The sequence below is a fragment of the Calliphora vicina genome, chromosome 3 (assembly GCF_958450345.1).
Source record: "Calliphora vicina chromosome 3, idCalVici1.1, whole genome shotgun sequence".
In the NCBI taxonomy this organism is placed as follows: Eukaryota; Metazoa; Arthropoda; class Insecta; order Diptera; family Calliphoridae; genus Calliphora; species Calliphora vicina.
In genome coordinates this window covers 22,150,845-22,177,560 of record NC_088782.1, presented here as the reverse complement: position 1 = coordinate 22,177,560, position 26,716 = coordinate 22,150,845, and the positions used below count along the sequence as shown (strand labels likewise).

Genomic DNA, 26,716 nt, shown 5'->3' with positions numbered 1-26,716 from the left:
ATTAAGGAATATCATTAGTAATTGTGTTTAACATTTCCAAAACATCTTTGAAAAATTATGAATGATTTTTTTCAAAATTTTCAATAAAACCAATTTTCAATAAAACATTTTCAAAAGTATAAATTTGCAAGTAAAAGTCAATTATAATATAAATTTAATAAACGTTTACCAAAAATAACAATCATGTTGTTTCAAAACTAAAATTCAATAAAATTTCAAATTTGTAAAATTGGTCATGAGTGCGTATGATTGATATTAATTTAGAAAAATGCAATTTTTAGCAAGAACCAGGTCAAATAAAGCAATGGCATGTTCTAAAAATCCATTAAGAAGAATATAAGATATATTGGCAGTAAATTTGTTTATAATTTAAAAAACAATTTCAGAAACTTGTGAATGATCAAAATTTTAAAACTTAGAAAAAAATATTTTCAAAATTAAAAATTTTCTAGTAAAAGTCACTGATAATATTAATTTAATAAATGTTTAACTAAAAATAATAATTCTGGTGTTTCAAAAATAAAATCTAAAAAAAAATTGTTTCCTTTTTTCTTGTTTCCCCGATCTGTTAGTAGTTAACATATTCCTATATTATATTAAGGTGTAAAACTCTTAAAATCCTTCTAAATTTCTTTACCTTTATTACAAGTTTTACAATCTCCCACAGAATTAAAGAAAATTGCAAATTTGTAAAATTAATCATGGGTGCGTATGATTGATATTAATTTTGACTAATTTTATAAAACTGCAATTTTCACTAAGAAGCAAATCAAATAAAGCAATGGAATGTTCTACAAATATGTTAAGAACACATTAAGGAATATCACTAGTAATTGTGTTTAACGTTTCCAAAACATCTTTGAAAAATTATGAATGATTTTTTTTCAAAATTTTCAATAAAACCAAAAACAAATATTTTCAAAAGTATAAATTTGCAAGTAAAGGTCAATTATAATATAAATTTAATAAACGTTTACCAAAAATAATAATCATATTGTTTCAAAAATAAAATTCAATAAAATTTCAAATTTGTAAAATTGGTCATGAGTGCGTATGATTGATATTAATTTAGAATAATTTTATAAAAATGCAATTTTTAGCAAGAACCAGGTCAAATAAAGCAATGTCATGTTCTACAAATCCATTAAGAAGAATATAAGATATATTGGCAGTAAATTTGTTTATAATTTAAAAAACAATTTCAAGAACTTACGAATGATTTTATCAAAATTTTCAATAAAACTTAAAAAAAAAATATTTTCAAAATTACTACAAATTTTCTCGTTAAAGTCAATGATAATATTAATTTAATAAATGTTTAACTAAAAATAATAATTGTGTTGTTTCAATAAAACTTGAAAAAATATGTTCAAAAGAAATTTGTCTCGTAAAAGTTAATGATGATATTAATTCAATAAACGTTTGAGTAAAAATGATAATTCTATTGTTTCAAAAATAAAATTCAATAGAAAAATTATGTTGTACTTTTTTCTTGCATACCCAGCTTAGTTAGTAGGTTAATTTGTATAAAATAATGTGTAAAACATTTATATGCCTTCAAACTTTCTTAAACATTATTACAAGTTTTACTATCTCCCATATATTTAATGAAAATTTAAAACTTGTAAAATTGTTCATGAGTGCGTATGATTGATATTAATTAGAACTAATTTTATAAAACTGCAATTTTCACCCAGAACCAAGTTAAATAAAGCAATGTAATGTTCTACAAATATATTAAGAACAAATTAAGGTATATCTTCAGTGGAATTGTTTAATATTTGCAAAACAATTTTTAAAAATTATGAATGATTTTTTCGAAATTTTCAATAAAACTTGAAAAAAATTCAAACTAAATTATTTATGTAATAATCAAGGCCTAACTAAAAATAATAAATATTTTGTTTCAAAAATAAAATTATTTAAAAAAAAATACTTTTTCCTTGCATTGCCAGTTCTGTTACTTTAACTATTATACTTGCTATTATATAAAAGGTTTAAAACAATTAAAATACTTCAAGCATTCTTAAACATTATTAAGAATTTTATAATCTCCTACAGATTTAAAGAAAATTTCAAATTTTGAAAATTATTCATGGGTGCGTATGATTGATATTAAATTCAACTAATTTTATATAAATGCATTTTTCACCAAGAAACATGTTAAATAAAGCAATGGTATGTTCTACAAATTTGTTAAGGACAGATTGAAGAGTATCACCAGTAGTTGTGTTTAACATTTACATAACAATTTTAAAAACTTGTGAATGATTTTTTGAAAATATTATTTATGTAATTTTCAGCATTTGATTTTTAGATAAGGGACTTTAGAGCCACCTTAATATGTAGATATATATGTATTACTAAAATTGTGTAAGTGTGACAACAAAAGAAAATGGGTTTATATTTTGTTAGTAGTTACTTTTTTTACAGCAACATAAAAAGGAAATGATATTTGATGTTTTTTTAGGAAAAAAAAAAATAAACTTACTTTCAGACAAATAAAAACGAGAATAAATGTTTTCCTGTAACATTAAATATAAATGCCAGCAAATACTTTTTAAATAACAAACAAACTAACATACTTACTTACTTAAATATTGTACGCAAGTAACTATTTTTCAAATGTGTTTGAAGTTTGTGTAAATGTATGAATGTAAGAAAGTATGTTTGCATAAATCTGATTTAAGTTACATCAACAAATGTTTACAATTGCCAGTAATACTTATACTTAAATATAGATAAGCTTAAAGTATTGTAGTTTTGTATAACTATGTTCCTGTGTTGTGTGAAGTAGAATGATTGTGAAGAACACAAAATGATTTTAAGAATTTTAATGGCAAGAAATTCCTACTACAATTGTATTACTAAGCCCTGTAAAGCAAAGTCTTAGTAAGATCGCTAGTCTTTAACCCCAGCCATATCAGCTTTGTAGATTGAAAATTAATGAAAGTCAAACTGACAAATTTTGTTTCAAAAATATTTTCAATAAAAAATTATTTTGTCCTTTTCTTCTTGCATTATAGTAAGGTGTAAAACACTTAAAGCATTCAAATATTTCTAAACATTATTGAAAATTTCATAATCTACTACAGATTTAATGGAAATTGCAAATTTGAAAAATTGTTGATGGGAGCGTATGATTGATATTAATTTGGACTAATTTTATAAAAACAAAATTTTCACCAAGAACCAAGTTGAATAAAGCAATGAAATGTTCTACAAATACGTTAAGAACACGTTAAGAAATATCATCAGTAGTTGTGTTTAACGTTTACAAAAGATATCTGAAAATTTATGAATAATTTTTTCCAAAATTTTCAATAAAACCAAAAAAAAAATATTTTCAAAAGTATAAATTCGCTCGTAAAAGTCAATGATAATATAAATTTAATAAACGTCTAGTAAAAATAATAATTATGTTGTTTCAAAAATAAAATTCTATTAAATAAAATATTTTTTCCTTTTTTTCTTGTATTCCCCGGATCTGTTAGTAGTTAAAAAATTCCTATATTATATTAAGGTGTAAACCATATAAAATACTTCAAATATTTCTAAACATTATTAAAAATTGTATAATCCCCCACAGGTTTGAAGAAAATTTCAAATTTGTAAAATTCTTTATGAGTGCGTATGATTGATATTAATTTGGATTAATTTTATAAAAACGCATTTTCCACCAAGAACCAGGTTAAATAAAGCAATGGCATGTTCTACAAATACGTTAAGAACAAATTAAAGATTATTATCAGTAGCTATACTTAATGTTTACAAAGCAATTTTAAAAAATTGTGAATGATTTTTTAAACATTTTCAATAAAACCTAAAAAAAATTTTCAAAAGTATAAATTTTCTATTAAAAATCAATGATAATACTAATTTAATAAACGTCTAAGTACAACAATAGTTCTGTTGTTTCAAAAATAAAATTCAATAAAAAAATTATTTTCTCATTTTTGTCTTGCATTCCAGCTCTGTTAGTAGTTAAAAAATTCCTTTATTATTTTAAGGTATAAAACACTTAAAAAACTTCAACCATTTTTAAACATTAATACAAATTTTACAATCTCCCACAGATTTAAAGAAAATTCGAAATTTGTAAAATTTGTTCATGGGTGCGTATGATTGATATTAATTTGGACTAATTTTACAAAAATGCATTTTTCACGCAAAACAAAATTAAATAAAGCATTGAAATGTTCTACAAATACATTAAGAACACAGTATGCTATATCACAAGTGATTGTGTTTAACTTTTACAAAACAATTTCAAAAATTTATTAATGATTTTTTAAACATTTTCCATAAAACATAAAAAATATTTTCAAAAGTATAAATTTTCTCGTAAAAGTCAATGATAATATTAAATTAATGAACGTTTGAGTAAAAATAATAATTCTGTTGTTTCAAAAATAAAATTCAATAAGAAAAAAATTATTTTGATCTTTTTTTCTTGCATTCCCCGCTCTGTTAGTAGTTAAAAAAATTCCTATATAAATTTAAGTGTAAACCACTTAAAATACTTCCGAGATTCTTAATCTTTATTAACATTTGTATAATCTTCTATAGATTTAAAGAAAATTCGAAATTTGTAAAATTGTACATGGGTGCGTATGATTGATATTAATTTGGACTAATTTTATAAAAACGCAATTTTCACCAAGAACCAAGTTAAATAAAGTAATGAAATGTTCTACAAATATGTTAAGAACAAATTAAGCAATATTATCACGTTATTATATAACGTTTACAAAACAATTTTAAAAAATTATTAACGATTTTTTAAAAAGTTTTTAATAAAATAATTTTTTTTTTTTTAATTTATTTATTTAAAACAAAACCTTTTGTTGCTTATTTTAAAATATTTAATTTCAAACTGTTTCTCCGTATTAATTATTTACTTGTTCGTAATTAAAAAAAGATTTAGACTTTTTATAGTTGGGTTTAAAATTGTCCAATATAGCTAAAATTAGAACTCTACACTAAAAATGAATACACTATTTCTAATTGAATAGCAGGCTTTTGAAATGCAATTTACAGCATGAAGTTAAATAGAATTTCAGATTATTTTTTTTAATTTTTCCTTTTCCATCAGCTGTAATTCTACAGTTTTTGTTAAGCTCTAAAACAAATGTAATATTTTTGTTTCTTTTTTTTATTTACATAAAGCTTATGTAAACAAACTATAAAAGAAATAAGTAATAGAATAGAAATAAATCAACAAATATTTGCTTTAATAAATATTTATGCTTTTCCATACAAAAGACTCAGCTATATTACACAGAATGTTTAAATGCCTCTAGCTATTTTACATTCAAATGAAATAGTAATAATATTTTATAACACCAACATAAAAATGTAAAAATACAACTATTATTTACATAAAGCAAAGTAAACAAAATAATAAAAATAAATTTCTAAACAACTAGTATTTACTTTAAGCCTGATTGCGTATGAGTAATAAAATTCAAACTAAATGAATCGAATATTAAGCATACGTACTGGAGTTACAGAGAGTTAACCTTGAAGTCGAAAGTCGATAGCAATTTCGATTAATGAACTTTAAATCCCATATTTCTAAATAGTTTTTAAATTTATCAATGGTTTATGAATGAAATTTCGTATGGAAATTTTATTTTATAAATATGCCATTAAATTTTTAAAACAATTATAAATTATTCCTTAAAAAACCAAAATTAATCAAATATTCTCTTAATGTTTTTTTTTAATTACACAAATATTTTCATTAATTAAAGACTTATTTAACAAAATTTCTTTCATTTTGCAGATTTTTTTTTGTTTTGCTACCACAAAAAGACTAAAACACAAATGAAATGCATACAAAATAGACTGGCTGGCTGGCTTGAAAGGAAAACTACAATTTTCAGCTGCAACTAAACTAAAACTAAACAATATAAAAAGAACTTGCATAAAACCAGCTACAACAAAATTAAGTTTTACATAAAAATCTCTGCTATGAAACACAGAAAACGGATTTTGTAACTGCAATAGCAAAAAATTTGTTAATTAAAAATTCTAGAAAAAAAAACTAAATAAAATCAAATATAAAAGAAAATTTCATAAAAGAAAAATAACAAAAAAATGAAGAAGCTGGACATAAATGAACAATCCACATAAAATATATAATAAAGACTTAAACTAAAACACTATTTGGCAGTAAAAAATTTAAAACGTGACAATATTTCGAAAACTGAAAAAGTAAACATGAAATTAAGTTTCTTATAAAATCGAATAATTTAACAAAAATTAATTTAGAAAGGAGAAAAGAACTACACTTTAAAGAAATAATTGTAATAGAGGAAATTGTCGTTTAATTGATAAATAAATTTACTTTAAAGGGATTTAAAACAACAGAAAAAGAAACAACTCCAGCCAAAATGTTGCCAACAAATGTGATGACGTTTATGAAAAAGGTGAGTTGAATATTTTTATATTTAAGAACATTTTAAATGAATCTAATAAAACTTACCACAAAGTACTATCCATATGGATGTTTCTTCGTTTGAAGCTGTTTTTCAGATACCCAGTTAAAATTTCTTTTAATCTAAATTAAAAAGCAAAAGCATTTTGCACGAAGTTTGACGACTCTCACAATAATAATTCTCCAAATATTCGCTTATAAATATTAGCTCTGCATGGAGGGGTTAATGCTCACTGCTCCCATCCAGCCCATTATAAGCAAACTACTTTCTATGATGTGGAAGTAATCACACTATGATTGGAAACAATCACTATAATATTTCCATAGATATCCAAGATTTTCAAACACAACTTTGAGTTAAATATTTGCATTTAATTTTAAACTGATTTCTTAAAAATGTTTGTTCGAGAAATCGTATTTCCTCAACTTTTTATCAAATGTTATACACAAATCAGTCTCAAATCTAAGATTTATGAATTCAAAAAATTTTAAATAATTTTTAAATTCTCAACAGTTTCTCAAACCTAAGCAGTTTTAGTTTTGAGAGACTTGAATTCAATTTGTAGTTAATTTAAAAAAAAAAAAAATTATATCAACTGTTGTTTTGAAATTATTCTGAAACCAAATTTAGATTTTAATTTAAGAAATAACGCTTGAGAAAAATGTCGTTTTTCAATTGGATATAAAATATTAATCTAAATCGATTTAATAAAATATTAATAAAATTTTTACAAATTTTTTGGTATGAAAAAGTGCAATATTTTTGAAGGACGGCGATTTAAAGTAGCATATTTTCGAATCTAACAAAAATTAACTTATCTAAACAAAAACAAGTAAGAAAGTATGGTCGGTCAAGCCCGACCATATAATTCCCTACACTAAGTAAAAGAGCAAAAACATTTTTCTTTTAAAATTTCAATAATTTATATTTTTGAGTGATTTTCGGAAGTGGGCCTTATATGGGGGCTATGACCAATTATGGACCGATCACCATGAAATTAGGGCGTGTGATTTATGTCTATATGAAAGTTTACTATGTTGAATTTTGTGAGTATACCAACATTTTTAAGCGATTTATGCACGTTAAAGTGATTTTCGGAAGCGGGTCTATATGGGAGCTATGACTAATTATGGACCGATCGTAACAATATTTGGTGACATGAATTTTGTATATATAAAACTTATTTTAGCACAGTTTGTGGATATACATTTATAAATTAAACATTTATGACCGATAAAGTCCAATTTCGGAAGGACATTTGTATGGGGGCTAGGTGAAATAATGGACCGACTTCAGCCAGTTTCAATAAGCTTGGTCCTTGGGCCAAAAAAGTAATATGTACCAAATTTGATCGAAATATCTTCAAAATTGCGTCCTGTACTCTGCGCACAAGGTTTACATGGACAGCCAGAATCAGAAAGTGATTCTAAGTCGATCGGTATACTTTAAGGTGGATGTTAGACTAATATTTTTGGGCGTTACAAACATCTGCACAAACGCATTATACCCTCCCCACTATGGTGGTGTAGGGTATAACAAGTTAGAGAGCTATATTCGGCTGTACCGAATCTTACATATCCTTTATACTTCAAAGTACAAATTTTAAATATTTTGAGGTAAACAAAATTTATTTTTATTTTTGAAGTTTTTTCATTTTGTTTTTTTATATTTAAAATTTCTTTTTTTTTTAAATTTAAAAAAAAAACTTTTGGTAAAAAAAAATCGGGTTAAAAATATTTATTCCGATTTTGACCCATTGTAGGTCCAACGTACTATGGTTTTATGTACGTCTATGAAATATTTATCATTAGATATCCATATTGTTTATATTAATGATTTAATAATCCAGATATAGCTCAAAAATCGAGGTTGTCCTGGTTTTTTCCTCATATCTCAGCCATTTGTGGACCGATTGTACTGATTTTAAATAGCAAACTTCTCGAAAGCATGTCTGAAAGAAGTATTGAAGATTTGGATCGCAAAGATTTCTGGGGTCTTCTGAAAATTGATTTCAACAGACAGACAGGCTTAATCGACTCCGCTATCTATAAGGATAGGGTCGGAAATGAAAAATGTAGAAATTACAAATGGAATGACAAACTTATATCTACCCTTCTCACGAAGGTGAAGGGCATAAAATTTGTTCGAAATAAATGTGGATCAAATAGTTCCTAATATTTGCATTCCTATTCAAATTTTGATACATATTTTAGTTTAAGCAACTCAATAAATATGTAATATGTAATAAAATCTTTATTTACTAACAAAACTCAATGAAATTTTCAACGTTTTTTAAATTTATCATTCTAAATAACAAAATGTAAAAAAAAACTGTCAAAAGGTCAAAGGGAAACCTGCAATTCCTTAAAATTGGAGCAATTTTGCCCATAGGGTCCACATTTCCTTCGGGGCTGGGAAAATACTTTGGGGATAACTAGAGAACACATCAGGGTTTCTAATGCTGCTTCCCGTTTTTTGATCCCAGTATTTGAATTTTAGAACATGTGGCCCAAAGTTGAAATTTTGATAAAAAAATTGGTTATATTCCGAAGGGCGTAGGGACGACATATTCGAAAAAATGGGACATGTTTTTTATATCAAAATGTTCTCCGTAAAAATACTTTACAGAAAAATATAAAATTGTTATATGTTCTTGAAGAAAGTTTATTTTTAATAAAAAGAAAGAGCAAAAAAATACAGCAAAAATCAACTATTTTTTGAATATTTTAATTGAAAATCGTTTATTTTTGGAACCATAATTGATATTTCTCTGAAATCTTTTGTATTTTATTCGAAATTTAGTTGTCTAACTAACAAAAAAATCCATTCGGTCCAAAAGTACGACCTATATTTTTAAAAAAGCGGACCAAGCCTATGCCTATAACTCGGATGGGAAACAAACAAATTGCACGTGTTTAAATATTTTACATTTCGAAGGTAGGTACCCAAACCTGGATCATTTGTAGGACCCATTTTAATAACATAAACTCGAACGCTCCTTGGCTACTCCTACGTCAAATTTTATACCGATCGGACTAGCCGTTTAAAAATGCCAGAGAATGCCGAATAAAAATGCACGGTGGTAAATTCCGGCCAAAAATGTTTTTTTTTTTGTTTTTTTAATTTTTATAAAATTCTGATGGTAAATTTTTCAACACTTCAGAATATACAGTGTTATTATTGTTTTGGCTATAAAGTAACTATATGGTTATTTATAATTTTGTAAAGTTAAATGTTTTTTCTTGTCATTTTAATATTAGAAAAATGTGATTTTTTTTACTGTGCTTTTTTCTTTAAAGTTTTTTTTTGCAAATTAGCACATGTTTTTATAACACAGTTAGCAGTTAACCATTCCACGTAGTTATCACGGAGTTTTTGCGTGTTATTTTTATATTAAAGTGAAGTGATTAGGAACTAGTTTTAAATCTATAGAAACTAAATAAAAAAAAGTTTGAAAGGCCAGAACAAATTAATAGGGTCTATTAGAGGTAAGTGTAAATTACATATAATACTGTAAAGTATTAAGAGTAAGTAATATAAATTTCAGCTGCAATTATCTGCCATTCCAATAACCAGAACGATTTCAGTGTCTTCATATTTTACACATTCTTTTTTTTGTATTTTTTTGGTCAATTTCAAAAATTATGTAAGTTTGAGAATTATTTACGTATATGCTGATTTGGTCAATCCATGTATTTGTATGTTGACATTTTTTCAATGTATCATTTATGTTATTTTTAATTATAAACCTAATTGAAGCAATTTGCAAAAATTAAATACTTTTTTCGATACTTTTATGTTATGTATGTAATTTTTAAAATTTTTTGCGATGGAGCAAGTGTGTTTTTCTTAAATGTACACCTAATTTCAGGCATTTATATGAATAACCTAACTTTTCCGATATTTTCAAAACGTCCATGATTGTTTGGCCAAACCCTGTATATGTAATCCGAAATTTTAATGACCAATTTTTTGTTCGATCACATATTTTATTCTTTATTTTTGGACTAAATTTCAGCCACTTACAGCAATTTTTTTGATACTTTTAGAACGTCTATGCTTTATTGGCCAAACACTGTATTAGAACATCGAAATATTTATCGATCGATCGGTTATGGTATTCTTAATACAAATACCAAATTTAAAAAATATTTATGAAGAAATAAAGAAGTTATGGATTTTTGACCGTGCAATGTGGCATCGAAGCAATCAAAAACTTTTTTTATAATCATAGCCAAATTTTACTTTAATATTTTTAGGTAAAAAAAATGTTAATTTTCACTTTTTAAATTTTATAAAAAAATTTCAAAAAAGTCTTTGAAATTTTTTTTTTTTTAACTTTTTTTTCCAATTTTTTTTTAATTTTTAAAAAAAAAAATTTTAATTTATTATTTTAAAAAATTTATGACAAAGAAAATTTTTTGGTAAAAAAAAAATTCGGGTTAAAAAATATTTTTCCCGATTTTGTAGCTCCAAATTATTATAGCCTTATATAGATCGTTGCAATGGACTTTCAAATAGCTATCATTAGATATCCATATTGTCTATATGGATCGAGGTTGTCCCGGTTTTTTTCCTTATATCTCAACCATTTGTAGGCCGATTTTCCAAATTTTGATAGCAACCGAACCGTAAGAATTCCCGATATATTGATGTATCAATAATGTTTGTAAGTTATTTGGGGGCTACGGAAAGTTGATTTCAACATACAGACGGACGGACGGACATGGCTATATCGCCTCCGCTATCCATAACGATTCAGAATATATAAACTTTGTGGGGTCGCAAATGAAAAATGTCACTCATGGTGAAGGATATAAAAAATTGATTTAGTAGAGTTTTTTTGCTTATATCTCAGCCATTTATTTAAATAGCAACCGAATCGGGACTATAACTGACATATTGTGCACTCAGTTTGAATGGCGGTGTTGAAGGGTATTTCAATTCAACTTTTAATTTGCACTTTTTTCTTGACAAACATTTGCATGCTTTGTTATCAGTTTAACAAAAGGTAAATTAAAAAGACACATGCAGTTTCAGCCTCTTGCAGTCGTCCATTGCAAAAGAACGTATAAAATGAAACACTACAATACAAAAGTAAAACATTTGTGATGTCGCAAAGAAATGAGATATTTTTATGACTACTTTTTACCATCTCCATTACTTAAAAGTACTTCAGTAATGGATTGCATTCGATATGATATGTCTGAATATAGAGTTTAGCAAATTAACCCTCCGGCGGGTGAGAAGGTCCCTGGGGGACCTTTTTCATTTTCAAACTTAAATTACTCCTTGATGGTCCATGGGAATTATACTCGCCCCCCACATGTATTCCAAGGAAATTTTTTCTAGAATCGTTTAAAAAAAAATCAAAGCGATCCGACCAATAGTTTAGTTTCTATTGAGATTTAAATGCGTTTAGTAAGGTACAATTTCTCCTCAACCGTCGGAGGGTTAAGTGGGAAATGAAAGATTTTTCTTTAAATAAAGAGATTTTTAGTACTTCTCTTTTTTAGAGCACTGTATTTTGCAAAAAACAAACAAACATACATTGTTCTTGCTGTTGATATACCTACGTGTATGTTTGCATATGACAACATGATATAAAGGAATTTAAGAACTCTATACAATACGAGTACACGCTCCTTCCAACATAAAAATTCTCTAGTAGGATGGTGCCTCTAAATGCTAAAAATGTTGCAAATTAACGTGAAAGATTCCTTCATTCTAAGGTATCTTTGATATATTGTTAAAATTGTATAGAGGTCCTTTGGAACAAATATTGGAGAAATTATCCTTTGATAATTACATTAAATATTTTGAGAAACCTAACATTGAAGTAAAGTAAATTTTGATTTCATTTTCAGTCTCCCACCTAATGTATATTATATATAATACTATCGCTGACATGCGGGCACATTTCAACGAAATTAATTTTCTTTTCGTCTTTATGACACTGTATCCTGATTGTTATCACACTAAAACACAGACTTGATAATTTGACAATGACAAATACTCACGTACATACATCACAACTCAGACAGGATGTGCCGAGAACATAAAAACTAAACTAAATAAAATAAAATAAAATGATTAATTAACATTATTTAGTTTGTTTATTTGATGCTAGCTTTTTGTGATGTGATGATCTGATGTGTTGTATTGTATTGTAGTATTTTAAGTTGTCATTAAACTAATACTTACAATAGTTATATGGAATTTGTTTTATTTCATTTGAAATGCTATAAATTAAATCGTTTGTTTGCTGTTGATAAATCAAACTGCAAAAGTCCTTGCTGATGGGACTTTTGTAAGTTATGCTGGCTGCTGTTGTAAATATTCAGAAAAGGAAAATTAAAAAATGTTTTAAAGAATTGTTAGTTATTTAAGACTTATGAGAGTTTTATTTAATTTAAACTTTGTACACAAGCTTTACATGAACAGCCAGCCGGACGGACGGACGGACGGACATCGTTTAATTGACTCAGAAAGTGATCCTGAGTCGATCGGTATACTTTAATGTGGGTGTTAAACTAATATTTTAGGGTGTTACAAACATCAGCATAAATTCATAACAGCCTTCCCACTATGGTATTGTAGGGTATAAAAATATGAAATGATTTAACCGAGTACCTACGGCTTAGAGCTATAACTTGTTAAGCCACAAAATTAAAATTTTCCAAACAAAAACAGTTTTCTTCTCAGATATTGCATTCTATTTTTATCACAACTTAACAATGATGTTATTACAATACATTTTTTGTTTTCATCTTAAATGTATGTTGTTCACTTAAGCGTATTTAATTCTATGAACAAATGTGGCCACAAAACTTTCTACGAAAGGTGAAAGTTAAACAATATGTTAAAGGAAACATTTTAGAAAAACTCATTGAAAATATGAAACACGTGCAAAGTTTCAGGTTAAAAATAAAGTTAAGAAAAACAATAATGACCTATTGTTTGCTACAAATAAACAAAATTAAAAAAAAAACAAGTAAGAAAGTATGGTCGGTCAAGCCCGACCATATAATACCCTACACTAAGTAAAAGACCAAAAACATTTTTCTTTTAAAATTTCAATAATTTATATTTTGAGTGATTTTCGGAAGGGGGTCTTATATGGGAGCTATGAGAATTATATGGACCAAACTAAGAAAAACATAAAATTATATCAAAATCGACCACGCCCAACGCCCACTGCCCATACAATCCAAATAGATTTTTTCGCATAAAATTTTTCCTATCCAAGTAAAAGTCTAGAAATTTGGTACATACATTTATTGAATCAAAAAAAGAACGCATGCCGAGTTTCAATAAAATCCGTCACGCCTACCGCCCACAAAACCCATCAATAGATTTTTTTGATATTTCGTTTATTATTCGACAAACAATTATAAGTTTCATCCTGTTCCGAAAACTTCCGAAAACTATTTTTTTTTAATCGGAACAAGACACTCTCACCTTCCATTTTATTAAAAAAAACAGCTTGGGGGAAAGTGAGGCTACATTTTTTTTCTCCATGGAAAATCAAAAATAAGATAATTTTTAGAGACTTGGGCATAACTTCTTAACGGTATCCCCATAAATTTTTATACCCTACACCACCATAGTGGGGAGGGTATTATGCGTTTGTGCAGATGTTTGTAACGCCCAAAAATATTAGTCTAACACCTTAAAGTATACCGATCGACTTAGAATCACTTTCTGAAACCTTGTGCGCAGAGTACAGGTCGCAATTTTGAAGATATTTCGATAAAATTTGGTACATATTATTTTTTCGGCCCAAGGACCAAGCATATTAGAACTGGCTGAAATCGGTGCATTATTTCTCCTAGCCCCCATACAAATGTCCTTCCGAAATTGGACTTTATCGGTCATAAATGTTTAATTTATAAATGTATCTCCACAAATTGCGCTCCAAATAAGTTTTATATATACAAAATTCATGTCACCAAATTCTGTTTCGATCGGTCCATAATTATTCATAGCTCCCATATATGCCCGCTTCCGATAATCAATTTAATGTGCATAAATCGCTTAAAAATGTTGGTAAACACACAAAATTCAACATAGTTAACTTTAATATAGACATAAATCACACGACCTAATGTCATGGTGATCGATCCATAATTCGTCATAGCCCCCATATAAGGCCCACTTCCGAAAATCACTCAAAAATATAAATTATTGAAATTTTAAAAGAAAAATGTTTTTGCTCTTTTACTTAGTGTACTTGTTTTCAAATATGTTAAAGGTAAATGGTATCATTCGGAAAATTATACATATATAAACCACTGAATTGCGTGAAAATATAAGTAAATTTTTGCTAATTTTTTTAAAAATACAATAAATTTTTCCTTAAAACTATAAGTGTACATTTCATCTTCAAACATTTCTCTACAAAACTACATCATTTTATTTTTGAAATTGAGTTTTTGAAAAATTGACTTTTTGACACCAAAATCCCTCTGTGAGACGGACGGACATCGTTTAATCGAAAGTCGATCGGTATACTTTAAGGTGGGTGTTAGACCATTATTTTTGGATGTTACAAACATCTGCATAAACGCATTATAATCTCCCCACTATGGTGGTGTAGGGTATAAATATTTAAAAATTGGGAAAAATACAGCATACAAATTAATTTTAAGTCTCAATATTTTGCTTAAACAAACTAACCTAACAAGAAATATTAAATGCTTCCTAAGAGAAACACATTTTCATAATTTTAGAAGTTAAAGCTAAAGCGAATTTCATCTAGAATTCAAATAGTTTCACTAATTGAGGTGCAAATACATTGAAACAATAAATATGTTTAAAACAAATCTAAATAATTCCTATTCAATAATCAAATACTTGAAAATATGCTAAAATACTCAAAATATTTTCCCTAAATACCTTCATAGAGATATTCTGTGTCTTTATATGTATTTTGTATACAATTATGAATCATTGAAAACTCATTACATTTTATATGTTGAATTTTATGGTTCCTTATGTACAATTTATTTATTCCATACTCCATTTCTGTTTCCCTGCAAAACGGCATAATTTTACAGCATATTTTTACTACCCAATGAAATATGAAAGCCTTTGCCAGACACACTTTCATAGCAAATGATGGCACAGCGTTATAAACATTTGTATTTGTGTTTCTTTTTTTCTTTAGTTAATGAATGAAACATACTTGCAGTAAAATTACTTTGCAGCAGACACCCACTCATATTAATTTTTTATATATCGTACTTATTTCCACTTGGGTGACAATTGAAGAAGGACCATAAGATATCTCATTAACGATCCTTTTAAGGACTCATGTTATGTTAAAAGATGCCCTGGTTGATTCAGGAGAAATTTAATGAAAACAAAAAACATCTCAGGTGCAATATTTTAAAATGATTGTGTGCTATATTAACATTATTAACTTATTATAATATTCCATAACTTATTTTGAAAAAAAGTTCCTACAACAATCAACAACAACCAGTATTTTCTAGATCACTTAAAAACAAAAGATAAAATGCATCAAAAGATAAAAATTGACACATAAAAATACATGATGAGTTAAGCACATTATAATTACAACAATGACTTGAATAAACACTTTTACACATAAATTATCACATACACCAGCTCAAATAGAAACACATTATACCCAGCAGTTCTAGGAGACTGTCCCGAACTAGAGATTTTTCTTATAATTTAGAGAGAAAACTAGTAAAAATAACCAGCTACGTGACTAGTTATTTTAGGCTTAAATAACGACCCTTTTGGAATACAATGAGACTGTCTGATAGCTGGTCCAAAGTAGTCAACGCATTGGATTCACATACCGGTTGCATATCGTCAGCTACCTTACTAGCTAACTAACTACACGCAGAGAAAAAATATAGTTGGGCATGGTTACTGTAACCATTTCAATATTGTTACAAGTTTTTTAACTATATTATTGTCACAGTAACTATTTACATGATTGTGGTAACCATAATATGGTTAATTTATGATTCACATGATTGTATCAACCATATATATGGTTACAGTAAACAAATATATGTTTGTGACAACCATATTTATGATGAATAATTTTATCATAATATGTTGTTCTCAGATTATGATAAGCCTTAAGCCGAGAGCACCATAATATGATAAGTCCTTCATCATATGAATGGTTGTCACAAACATATATTTGTTTACTGTAACAATCATGTGAATCATAAATTAACCATATTATGGTTACCACAATCATGTAAATAGTTACTGTGACTATAATATTGTTAAAACACCATTTAAATGGTTACAGTAACCATGCCCAATTATATTTTTTCTCTGCGTGTAGTTATTTTAAAATGTACGGGTGCTAACTGACCTCAAATAGACAGTACAATAAGCGATTGCCTGTAAGCTAACCAATCTCCGACAACTCTCCAATAGATTACTTACTTCAGATGGGTAAAAATGTTTAAAGTGACTACACTCTTGGTTACTTAGAGACACTAAAGTGACAATTGACTTCACGATAGGCTACATGGAATGTCAGTATACTTAAGCAAAACGAAAATAAACTGTACGAGAATTATTTCAAATCAATTTGTATAAAATCAAAGTGCCTACACTCAAGATTATGTAGTGACTACACTCTAGATTACTAAGAGACACTTAGGTGACAAATGTCTTCACGCTAGATTACATGGGATATATAAAGTAACCAACTGACTTCTCTCTACACTACAAAAACAGATATGTATCAAATGAGCCATAATATATAAATTGGAGTCAGCCAAGTGATTAGAAATTAGTGACAATTACTGTAAATAAGGGATACATGGACTACTTGCTTAACTTTTGGGTAATTTACAATAACTGCATACAAAGAATGATAAATAACCCAGCAAAAAAAAAACAGAACTTCAATTGAAAAGATAACAATTAAGAGAGCCATATTCGGCTGTGCAGAATCTTATATCGTCCCCTTAATAAAAAAAATAGTGTATAATTTTTTTGCATTTCGAAATAATTGAGTTTAAAATTTCAATTCATCTTTTGACCCTCTTTGTTGAAGTAGAATTTCTCCAAATTTACCACATATAGAATCAGTTATGTAGATTCTTATTATGCAATTGTTTTATTGAGAGGACGATATAACCTTCACAAATTATAAAAATTTTAAATATTTTTGGCAGGGACCGTAACGGTTATAAGTGACAACAAAAAAATTATAATATAACAGTTATTTTGTGTCTTTAAAAATATAAATCCATGTAAAACAGTTATTATTCAAAGTAAAAATAAAAGATCTCATGAAACTCTTAAAAAAAGATTAAAAAAAACTCATTTGAGGAGTTTTATTTGTCCCATCTGAAAATAAAACTCATTGAGGAGTTTTATTTTTTCTCGTTAGAAAATAAAACTTATATTATGTAAATTGACACCTAAAGCTTGCCGCTGGTCAGATCATTAGAATTTGTAAAACACCTTGCATTGCAATTGAATAAAATTGTCATTAAAATAAAAAAAAACAAGTAAGAAAGTAAGTAAATGAGTAAAAATATTTTTCTTTTAAAATATCAATAATTTATATTCGTGAGTGATTTTCAGAAGTGGGCCTTACATGGGAGCTATGACCAATTAGGTCGTGTGATTTATGTCTATATCTAAGTTATTTATGTTGAATTTTGTGTATATACCAACATTTTTAAGTGATTTAAGCACGTTAAAGTGATTTTCGGAAGCGGGTCTATATGGGAGCTATGACTAATAATGGACAGATCATAACAAAATTTGGTGACATGAATTTTGTGTATATAAAACTTATTTGGAGCGAAATTTGTGTATATACATTTATAAATTAAACATTTATGACCGATAAAGTCCAATTTCGAGAGGACATTTGTATGGGGGCTAGGTGAAATAATGGACCGATTTCAGCCGGTTTCAATAGGCTTCGTCCTTGGGCCGAAGAAATTATATGTACCAAATTTTATCGAAATATCTTCAAAATTGCGACCTGTACTCTGCGCGCAAGGTTTAATCGATTCAGAAAGTGATTCTAAGTCGATTGGTATACTTTAAGGTGGGTGTTAGACTAGTATTTTTGGGCGTTACAAACATCTGCACAAACGCATTATACCCTCTACACTATGGTGGTGTAGGGTATAAAAATCTCATTTCAGGAGTTTTATTTTTCCCATCTGAAAATAAAACTCATTTGAGGAGTTTTATTTTTTATTTTCAAGTGGGATTTTAATTTGCTATTGTTTGATTCCTCTTACTAAATTGTTGTTTTTGTCTTAAACAAATAAATTACTACAAAAATTATACCAGATGGACTCAATAAAGAAAGATACTGACAAAAAGTAGAAAATAATCGGAAAGAGTTTTATTTTCTGACGGAAAAAATAAAACTCCTCAAATGAATTTTTTAATGACGACTATTTAAAACTCTTTTTTAAGAGTTTCATACGAACTTTAATTTTTACTTCGAAAAATAAATGTTATTTGTGGAATTGAGATAATTTTTTTTAATATCACAATAGATTTACAGGTCTCTTTTGACTCTAAATAGAGTTTTTGATTTCAAATTGTCTGGATATCCATTGTTTACGGTCTCTGATTTTTAGGTTGAAATTTAAATTTTTTTTAAATTTTTTAAAAAAAATTTATATTTTCTTTAAATTGTTTTTTATTATTTTAATTTTTTTTTGTAATTTTTGAAATTTTTAGTAAAAAAAATATATGAAAAATTTTTGGTTGGAAAAAAAATTCGGGTTAAAAAATATTTTTCCCGATTTTGAACCATTTTATGTCCAACTTACTTAAAATGTACATCGTTGCAATGGACTTTGAAATTTCTATCATTGGATATCCATATTGTCTATATTAATGACTTAGTAATCCAGAAATATCTAGTTAAAAAATAGGCCAAAAATCGAGGTTGTCCCGGTTTTCCAAATTTTCTCGATTTTAAATAGCAACCGAGCTGGGAGAATTCCTGATATATTGGCATATCAATCATGTTTGTAAGTTATTTGCGGGCTACTGAAAGTATATACATATATTCTGGATCGCTATGGATAGCAAAGTCGATATAGCCATGTCCGTCTATCCGTCTGTATGTTGAAATCAACTTTCCGTAGCCCCCAAATAACTTACAAGCTAGATTGATACATCAATATATTGGAATTCTCCAGGCTCGATTGCTATTTAAAATCGAGAAAATCAGCCCACAAATGGCTGAGATATAAGATAAAAAACCGGGACAACCTCGATTTTCGACCTATTTTTGATCTATATCTGGATTAATAAGTCATTAATATGGACAATATGGATATCTAATGATAAATATTTAAATTTCCATTACATAAGGCTATAATAGTAAGTTGGTCCTACAATGGGTCAAAATCGGGAAAAAAAATTTTTAACCCGAATTTTTTTTTCACCAAAAATATTTTTTGGTCATTTACTAATAAAATCACAGTCACTATCAAAGACGGGAAAAATATTTTTTAACCTGAATTTTTTTTTTTTTACCAAAAAAAATTTTTTCTCATAAAAGTTTTTTTTAAAACAAAAAAAAATTTCAAAAAAATTATAAAAAAAAACAATTTTGAAAAAAAAAATTTTTAAATTTTGTTTACCTAAAAATATTTAAAGTTTCTACTTTAAAGATAACTTGGTGAAGGGTGTATACAGAAATTCCGCAATAAAATTACTTTTAAGTAAGACTGAAACCGAAATTTCAAGATTTTTGGTTTTTAAAACGGCATACATGTTAATTTTATGAACTAGTAAGTTAGTTAGTAAATTAGTTAACTTATTATTTCAACCTTCGAAGTAATGAATGATACAATTGTGATAGCTGAAATTTCTTTGCTGGGACATAAACAAACAATGTAGCTGCAAGCAGTAAAAAAAATGGTTTTACGTCTGACTAAAAAGGAAAGAAAATCTTAAAAAGGAAATGAAATGAGCAGGTGATTGTGGCACAATGATGTCTTAAACAATTTTAAGCACATATACATACAAACGGCTCATATATTTTTATGACTGTAAAGTGCCTTTTAAACAACAACAACAACAACAGAAAATAAAACAAAGTATGTTGAATACAAAATATTTAAAGCATACATCTAGGCTGAACTTTTGTTTCAGCTAAAGTAACTAAAGAGAGGATAAAATGTGAAAATGAAAATAATCCTTAAGCAAAATACACGTTAAATCACAACAGACAACAAACAATAAATGACATCATTGTCGTTCTCATCATCATCATCATCACCGTCAACATCACCATAATCATGTTGTATGTAGTGCTCGTCGTGGTCTTTATTGTTGTCACCATTATTATCATACCATTTCATGTTGTTGCTTAAAGTCATAGTAACTGCAAGATATTTCTCAAAAATAGCTCATAGTTAAAAGTCTGCTTGTTTGTATGAAATTTTTAAAAAGGAAATTCTATTCTTATTTACATACTGTGCTCTCATACAGACATACACATTTGCATATTGAGCAGTGGAGCATTGAAATTTGTTAATTAAAGTTGACTTTTTCAAGAAAAAATAACTATATTTGTATACGGCAAGGATGCTAAGGAAGTCATAAATTGCCTGAAGGCAGCCGGTTGTTTAGCTCGAAATAACGAGGCACTTGTTTAAGCTTTGGTAGTTCTCCTGCAAAATCAATGGGTTTTATTCGAATTTTCCATACAAAATTTATGATAATTTATTAAAAAATGGACGGACTTTCATGAAACTTTAGAAAAATATACCCTGAGGTCTGAAGATTGAATTTTAGTCAAAATTAATCATCGATATCGCGATATGATAACAGAGTTCTTTATGCTTTAATTGGATAATATATCTAGATGTGAATGACATATGGTTTAAGCAAGAGTGCATGCATCCCGTGAAGCAATTCAGTTACTGCATGAGACATTTTCTGGTGATTTACTCTCTCGTTTCAGTGATCAGAATTGGTCCATTAGATCATGTGATTGAATAAACCCACAAACATTCCTGCATTAAAAGACAATGCGGTCGCACCTATATAAAGATGATTGGCGGAAAATCATTAAATTGTTGGACAAAATATTTATATATCATCGGAAAGGTAACACTTTTCTCTATATAACCCCATCATTAGATTTTTCTACACTACATTCGTGCTTGCCCTAAACGACACACAGTGGGGCAGAATCAAAAGTTTTTGGAAATAAATCTGGAAATTCTGAATAAAATTTGACGTGGGCGTAGTCAAGGAGTATACGAGTTTATGTCATTAAAATGGACCCTACAAATGATCCAGGTGCGGCGCGATGGGTGCTCAAAGTAGGGTACCTTAGACATGTAAAATTTTTAAACACGTGCCATTTTTTTGGTTCCCATCTGATTTCAAAGATTTTTATATTTTTGGAAATCGCTTAGCTAGGTCTTGCTGAAAATGCGTGCGTGTGCCATTTATCTTTTATAATTTCCAAGTTATAGGTATTTCAAAATTGAAATTTTAAAATTTAGCCATACCTCCGATTTTTGTAAAAATATAGGTCGTACTTTTTTACCGAATGGACTCGAATTTCTTTTGTTAGTTAGACAACTAAATTACCAATAATATACTAAAGATTTCAGAGCAACATCAGATTTGGATCCAAAAATAAACGATTTTCAATTTAAAAATTAAAAAATAATATATTTTTACTGGTTTTTGGGCGATAAGGCTTAATTCATTTTTTACTAAAAAAGTTCTTTAAGAACATATAACAATTTTATGTTTTTCTGTAAGCTATCATTACGGAGAATATTTTTGTATAAAAAGTATGTCCTATTTTTAGAAAATGTCGCACCTACGCCTTTCGGAATTTGATTCATTTTTTATAAAAATTTCAAATTTAAGCCGCATGTTCTAAAACCCCAAAGCTGGTATCAGAAAACGTAAACCAGCATTGGAAACCTTGATGTGTTCCCTATTTATCATCAAAGAATTTCCCTAGTCCCGAGGGAAATGTGGACCGTATGAATAAAATTGTAAAAAATACAATTTTTGGGATTTTCGCTCCAATTTTTAGAAATTCCGGGATTTTCTTTGACCTTTTGACAAGTTTTATTACACATTGTTATTTAGAATAACAAATTTAAACAAGTAAAGAAGCATGGTCGGTCCAGCCCGACCATATAACACCCTACACTATGAAAAAGAGCAAAAACATTTTTCTTTTAAAATTTCAATAATTTATATTTTTGAGTGATTTTCGGAAGTGGGCCTTATATGAAAGCTATGACCAATTATGGACCGATCAATGAATGAATTTTGTGTGTGTAGCAACATTTTTAAGCGATTTATGCACGTTAAAGTGATTTTCGGAAGCGGATCTATATGGGAGCTATGACCGATCGTAACAAAATTTGGTGACATGAATTTTGTGTATATAAAACTTATTCGGAACGGAATTTGTGGAGATACATATATAAATTAAACATTTATGACCGATAAAGTCCAATTTGGGGAGGACATTTGTATGGGGGCTAGGTGAAATAGTAGACCGATTTCAGCCAGTTTCAATAGGCTTAGTCCTTGAGCCGAAAAAATAATATGCACCGAATCTCATCGAAATATCTTCAAAATTGCGACCTGTACTCTGCGCACAAGGTTTACATGGACAGCCAGCCAGGACATCGTTTAATCGACTCAGAAAGTGATTCTAAGTCGATCGGTATAGTTTAAGGTGGGTGTTAGACTAATATTTGTGGGCGTTACAAACATCTGCACAAACGCATTATACCCTCCCCACTATGGTGGTGTAGGGTATAAAAACGTTGAAAATTTCATTGAGTTTTGTTAATAAATAAAGATTTTATTACATATTAATTGAGTTTCTAAAACTATAAAATGTATAAAAATTTTAATAGGATTGCAAATATTAGGAACAATTTGATCCACATTTATTCCGAATTAATTTTTATACCCTACACTACCATAGAGGGGAGGGTATAATGCGTTGCAGATGTTTGTAACGCCCAAAAATATTAGTCTAGTAGATTAAACGATGTCCGTCCGTCCGTCTGGCTGGTCGGCTGGCTGTCCATGTAAACCTTATGCGCAGAGTACAGGTCGCAATTTTAAAGATATTTCGATGAAATTTGGTACATATTATTTTTTCGGCTCAAGGACGAAGCCTATTGAAACTGGCTCAAATCGATCCATTATTTCACCTAGCCCCCATACAAATGTCCTTCCGAAATTGGACTTTATCGGTCATAAATGTTTAATTTATAAATGTATCTCCACAAATTGCACTCCAAATAAGTTTTATATATACAAAATTCATGTCACCAAATTTTGTTACGATCGGTCCATAATTAGTCATAGCTCCCTTATAAACCCACTTCCGAAAATCACTTTAACGTGCATAAATCGCTTAAAAATTATGGTATACACACAAAATTCAACATAGTTAACTTTAATATAGACATAAATCACACGACCTAATTTCATGGTGATCGGTCCATAATTGGTCATAGCTCCCATATAAGGCCCACTTCCGAAAATCACTCAAAAATATAAATTATTGAAATTTTACTTAGTGTAGGGTATTACATGGTCGGGCTTGACCGATCATACTTTCTTACTTGTTTTTTGTTTAGATAAGTTAATTTTTGGTCTAACAAAAAAAAATTCAAATCAATATCTCAATTAGATTCAGAAATATGCCAGTTTAAATCTCCGTCCTTCAAAAATATTACAAAAATTCTCAGTTTAAAACTTAAATAATGATTTCCATTAACAACAATTGAGTACCAGATGGCCTAGATTTTTAGTTAATAGACATTTCCATTATCTTCAGAATATTTGCAACATTTTCACTTGAACTCACATTAAACGTCTGCAATATCATTCTAAGGAATATTGTGGTTATTACATTTCATTTTTCGCAATTTAAAATTTTTGCAAAATGAAAATGTGAAATATTTTTTTTTTAAGGAATACAAAGCTACAACTGTTATGAAATATTTCTAGAGAAAGAAATTGTTACGTTTTGTTCAAATATGTACACAACACTCTGATACCTTAACAAACAAAGCTAACTATGAATATATGACATTATTCAGGGCCAGAAATATAACGTTTGGTGCTTTTAAAATGACATTACTATTTGTTGTTCTTAGCGCTGAAATAAAAATATAAAGAAAAACACATTTTATTTTCTTCTTTTTTTTTCTTTTGCTCAACAATACACACTTTTGTAGCATTTAACTTTATGAGTTGGCAGTTCTTTGTAAAAGCTCCACAAAGTATGCTACATAAAATGTAAATAATAGTATGCCTCAGGGTATACAATGATGATTTTCTTCTCTTCTCTTTGCCATCTTGCTCTCTCTCTCACTGGCTTTTGTTTCTTTATTTCCTTGTTTTGTGAACACACACACATATACTACATATTTTACTGCTACATTTACAGAAATGTTAGTGTCAATATGTTTGGGTGTGTGTAAAGTAGTTTACTAAATTTAGATTCTCACTTCTCATCTTTAGTTGTAGCAATGTGTTTGGTTGGTGGAGGCGAGTGCCTACGTTCTGTGTATACTCTGAGGTATAAAATGTTTTTCTTGTTGCAAATATAACAAGAAAATTTCCACTTAATAAAATAATGACAGTGATTTTCATACATAAACAAGCTTGTATTCACATCTTAACTGAGGTGTCATTAAATTTATGAAATGAAATTAAAAATTGTTCTGGTACTATTTCAAGCATTTTTAGTTCCATTTATCATGGTTGCTTAAAGGATGCTTAAAGGCATGCTTTTAAAATTTCTCTTAAGGAAATACAATACAAGGAGATTAGGTTTAAGCTAAAACTTGGAGATATTCTTAGAAAATTGTTTTTGAAGCATTTAAATCCTAGATGGATATTTCGTTACCATTATATTTTGTTGGCTGAAAATGTGCCGGATTGGATTAGGGGGCGTGGCGCCTCCCATTTAATATATATTGTTGTCTTCGAATATTAGGAAAACAGTAACTGTGAAAGTTTTTAATTTTAGTATGGATTTTTTATACGAAGTTTAGCTAAAAATGGACGAAATTGGAACAGAGTATGTAGGACCTCCATTACAAAGAAAATTGTAATTTCAAAAGTCTTTAAGCTTTGTCTGAATCACTTTCTTATATTTTTACGACGTACAGTGGCGCCTGTAGAACAAGTCAGGTTGCAAAAAAAAAAACAAGTAAGAAAGTATTATGACCATATAATACCCTACACTAAGTAAAAGAGCAAAAACATTTTTCTTTTAAAATTTCAATAATTTATATTCGTGAGTGATTTTCGGAAGTGGGCCTTATATGGGGGCTATGACCAATTATGGACCGATCACCATGAAATTAGGTCGTGTGATTTATGTCTATATTAAAGTTTACTATGTTGAATTTTGTGAGTATACCAAAATTTTTAAGCGATTTGTGCACGTTAAAGTGATTTTCGGAAGCGGGTCTATATGGGAGCTATGACTAATTATGGACCGATCCTAACAAAATTTGGTGACATGAATTTTGTGTATATAAAACTTATGTGGAGCGCAATTTGTGGAGATACATTTATAAATTAAACATTTATGACCGATAAAGTCCAATTTCGGAAGGACATTTGTATGGGGGCTAGGTGAAATAATGGACCGATTTCAGCCAGTTTCAATAGGCTTGGTCCTTGCGCCAAAAAAATAATATGTACCAAATTTCATCGAAATATCTTCAAAATTGAGACCTTTACTCTGGACAGCCAGCCAGCCGACCAGACGGACGGATGGACATCGTTTAATCGACTCATAAGTGATTCTAATTGTGTTTTCTTTTCTGACACAAAATGTTGCCTATATAGCCAACCAGACGGACGGACATCGTTTAATCGACTCAGAAAGTGATTCTGAGGTGGGTGTTAGACCAATATTATTGGGCGTTACACACATCTGCACAAACTCATAATACCCTCCCCACTATTGTGTTGTAGGGTATAACAACTATTTACAGGAAATTGTCCAACGATTTAAAATATTCTACTCAGTTTTCAAAAAAGCAGAATATTCAGATACAATACGATCGTCACTATTTTTGATTCCAGTGATAGATTTATTTATTTAGAAATAAAAAAATCGTAATGTTTACTTTGCACAGTGGGGGATCTGAAAAAGGTGGAAATAAATCTGTAACTTCTAAACGAATAGCCCGATTTTAGCGGAATAGCGGAAAAGAAAAAATATACATATTATATATCATCGTGTAGGAAAT

General features: G+C 28.4%; 1 protein-coding gene across 1 annotated transcript in view; it reads left to right on the top strand.

Annotated features, from left to right (window-relative positions):
- The first annotated feature begins 6,365 nt into the window (after positions 1-6,365).
- The window catches only part of Fife (regulating synaptic membrane exocytosis protein fife), a 146,910-nt gene continuing 126,559 nt past the window's right edge, over positions 6,366-26,716 (top strand). The window contains exon 1 of the mRNA XM_065504503.1: positions 6,366-6,434. Within this exon, the coding sequence (XP_065360575.1) occupies positions 6,399-6,434 (36 nt within the window). The 5' untranslated portion in view covers positions 6,366-6,398. The remainder of the gene's footprint in view (positions 6,435-26,716) is intronic.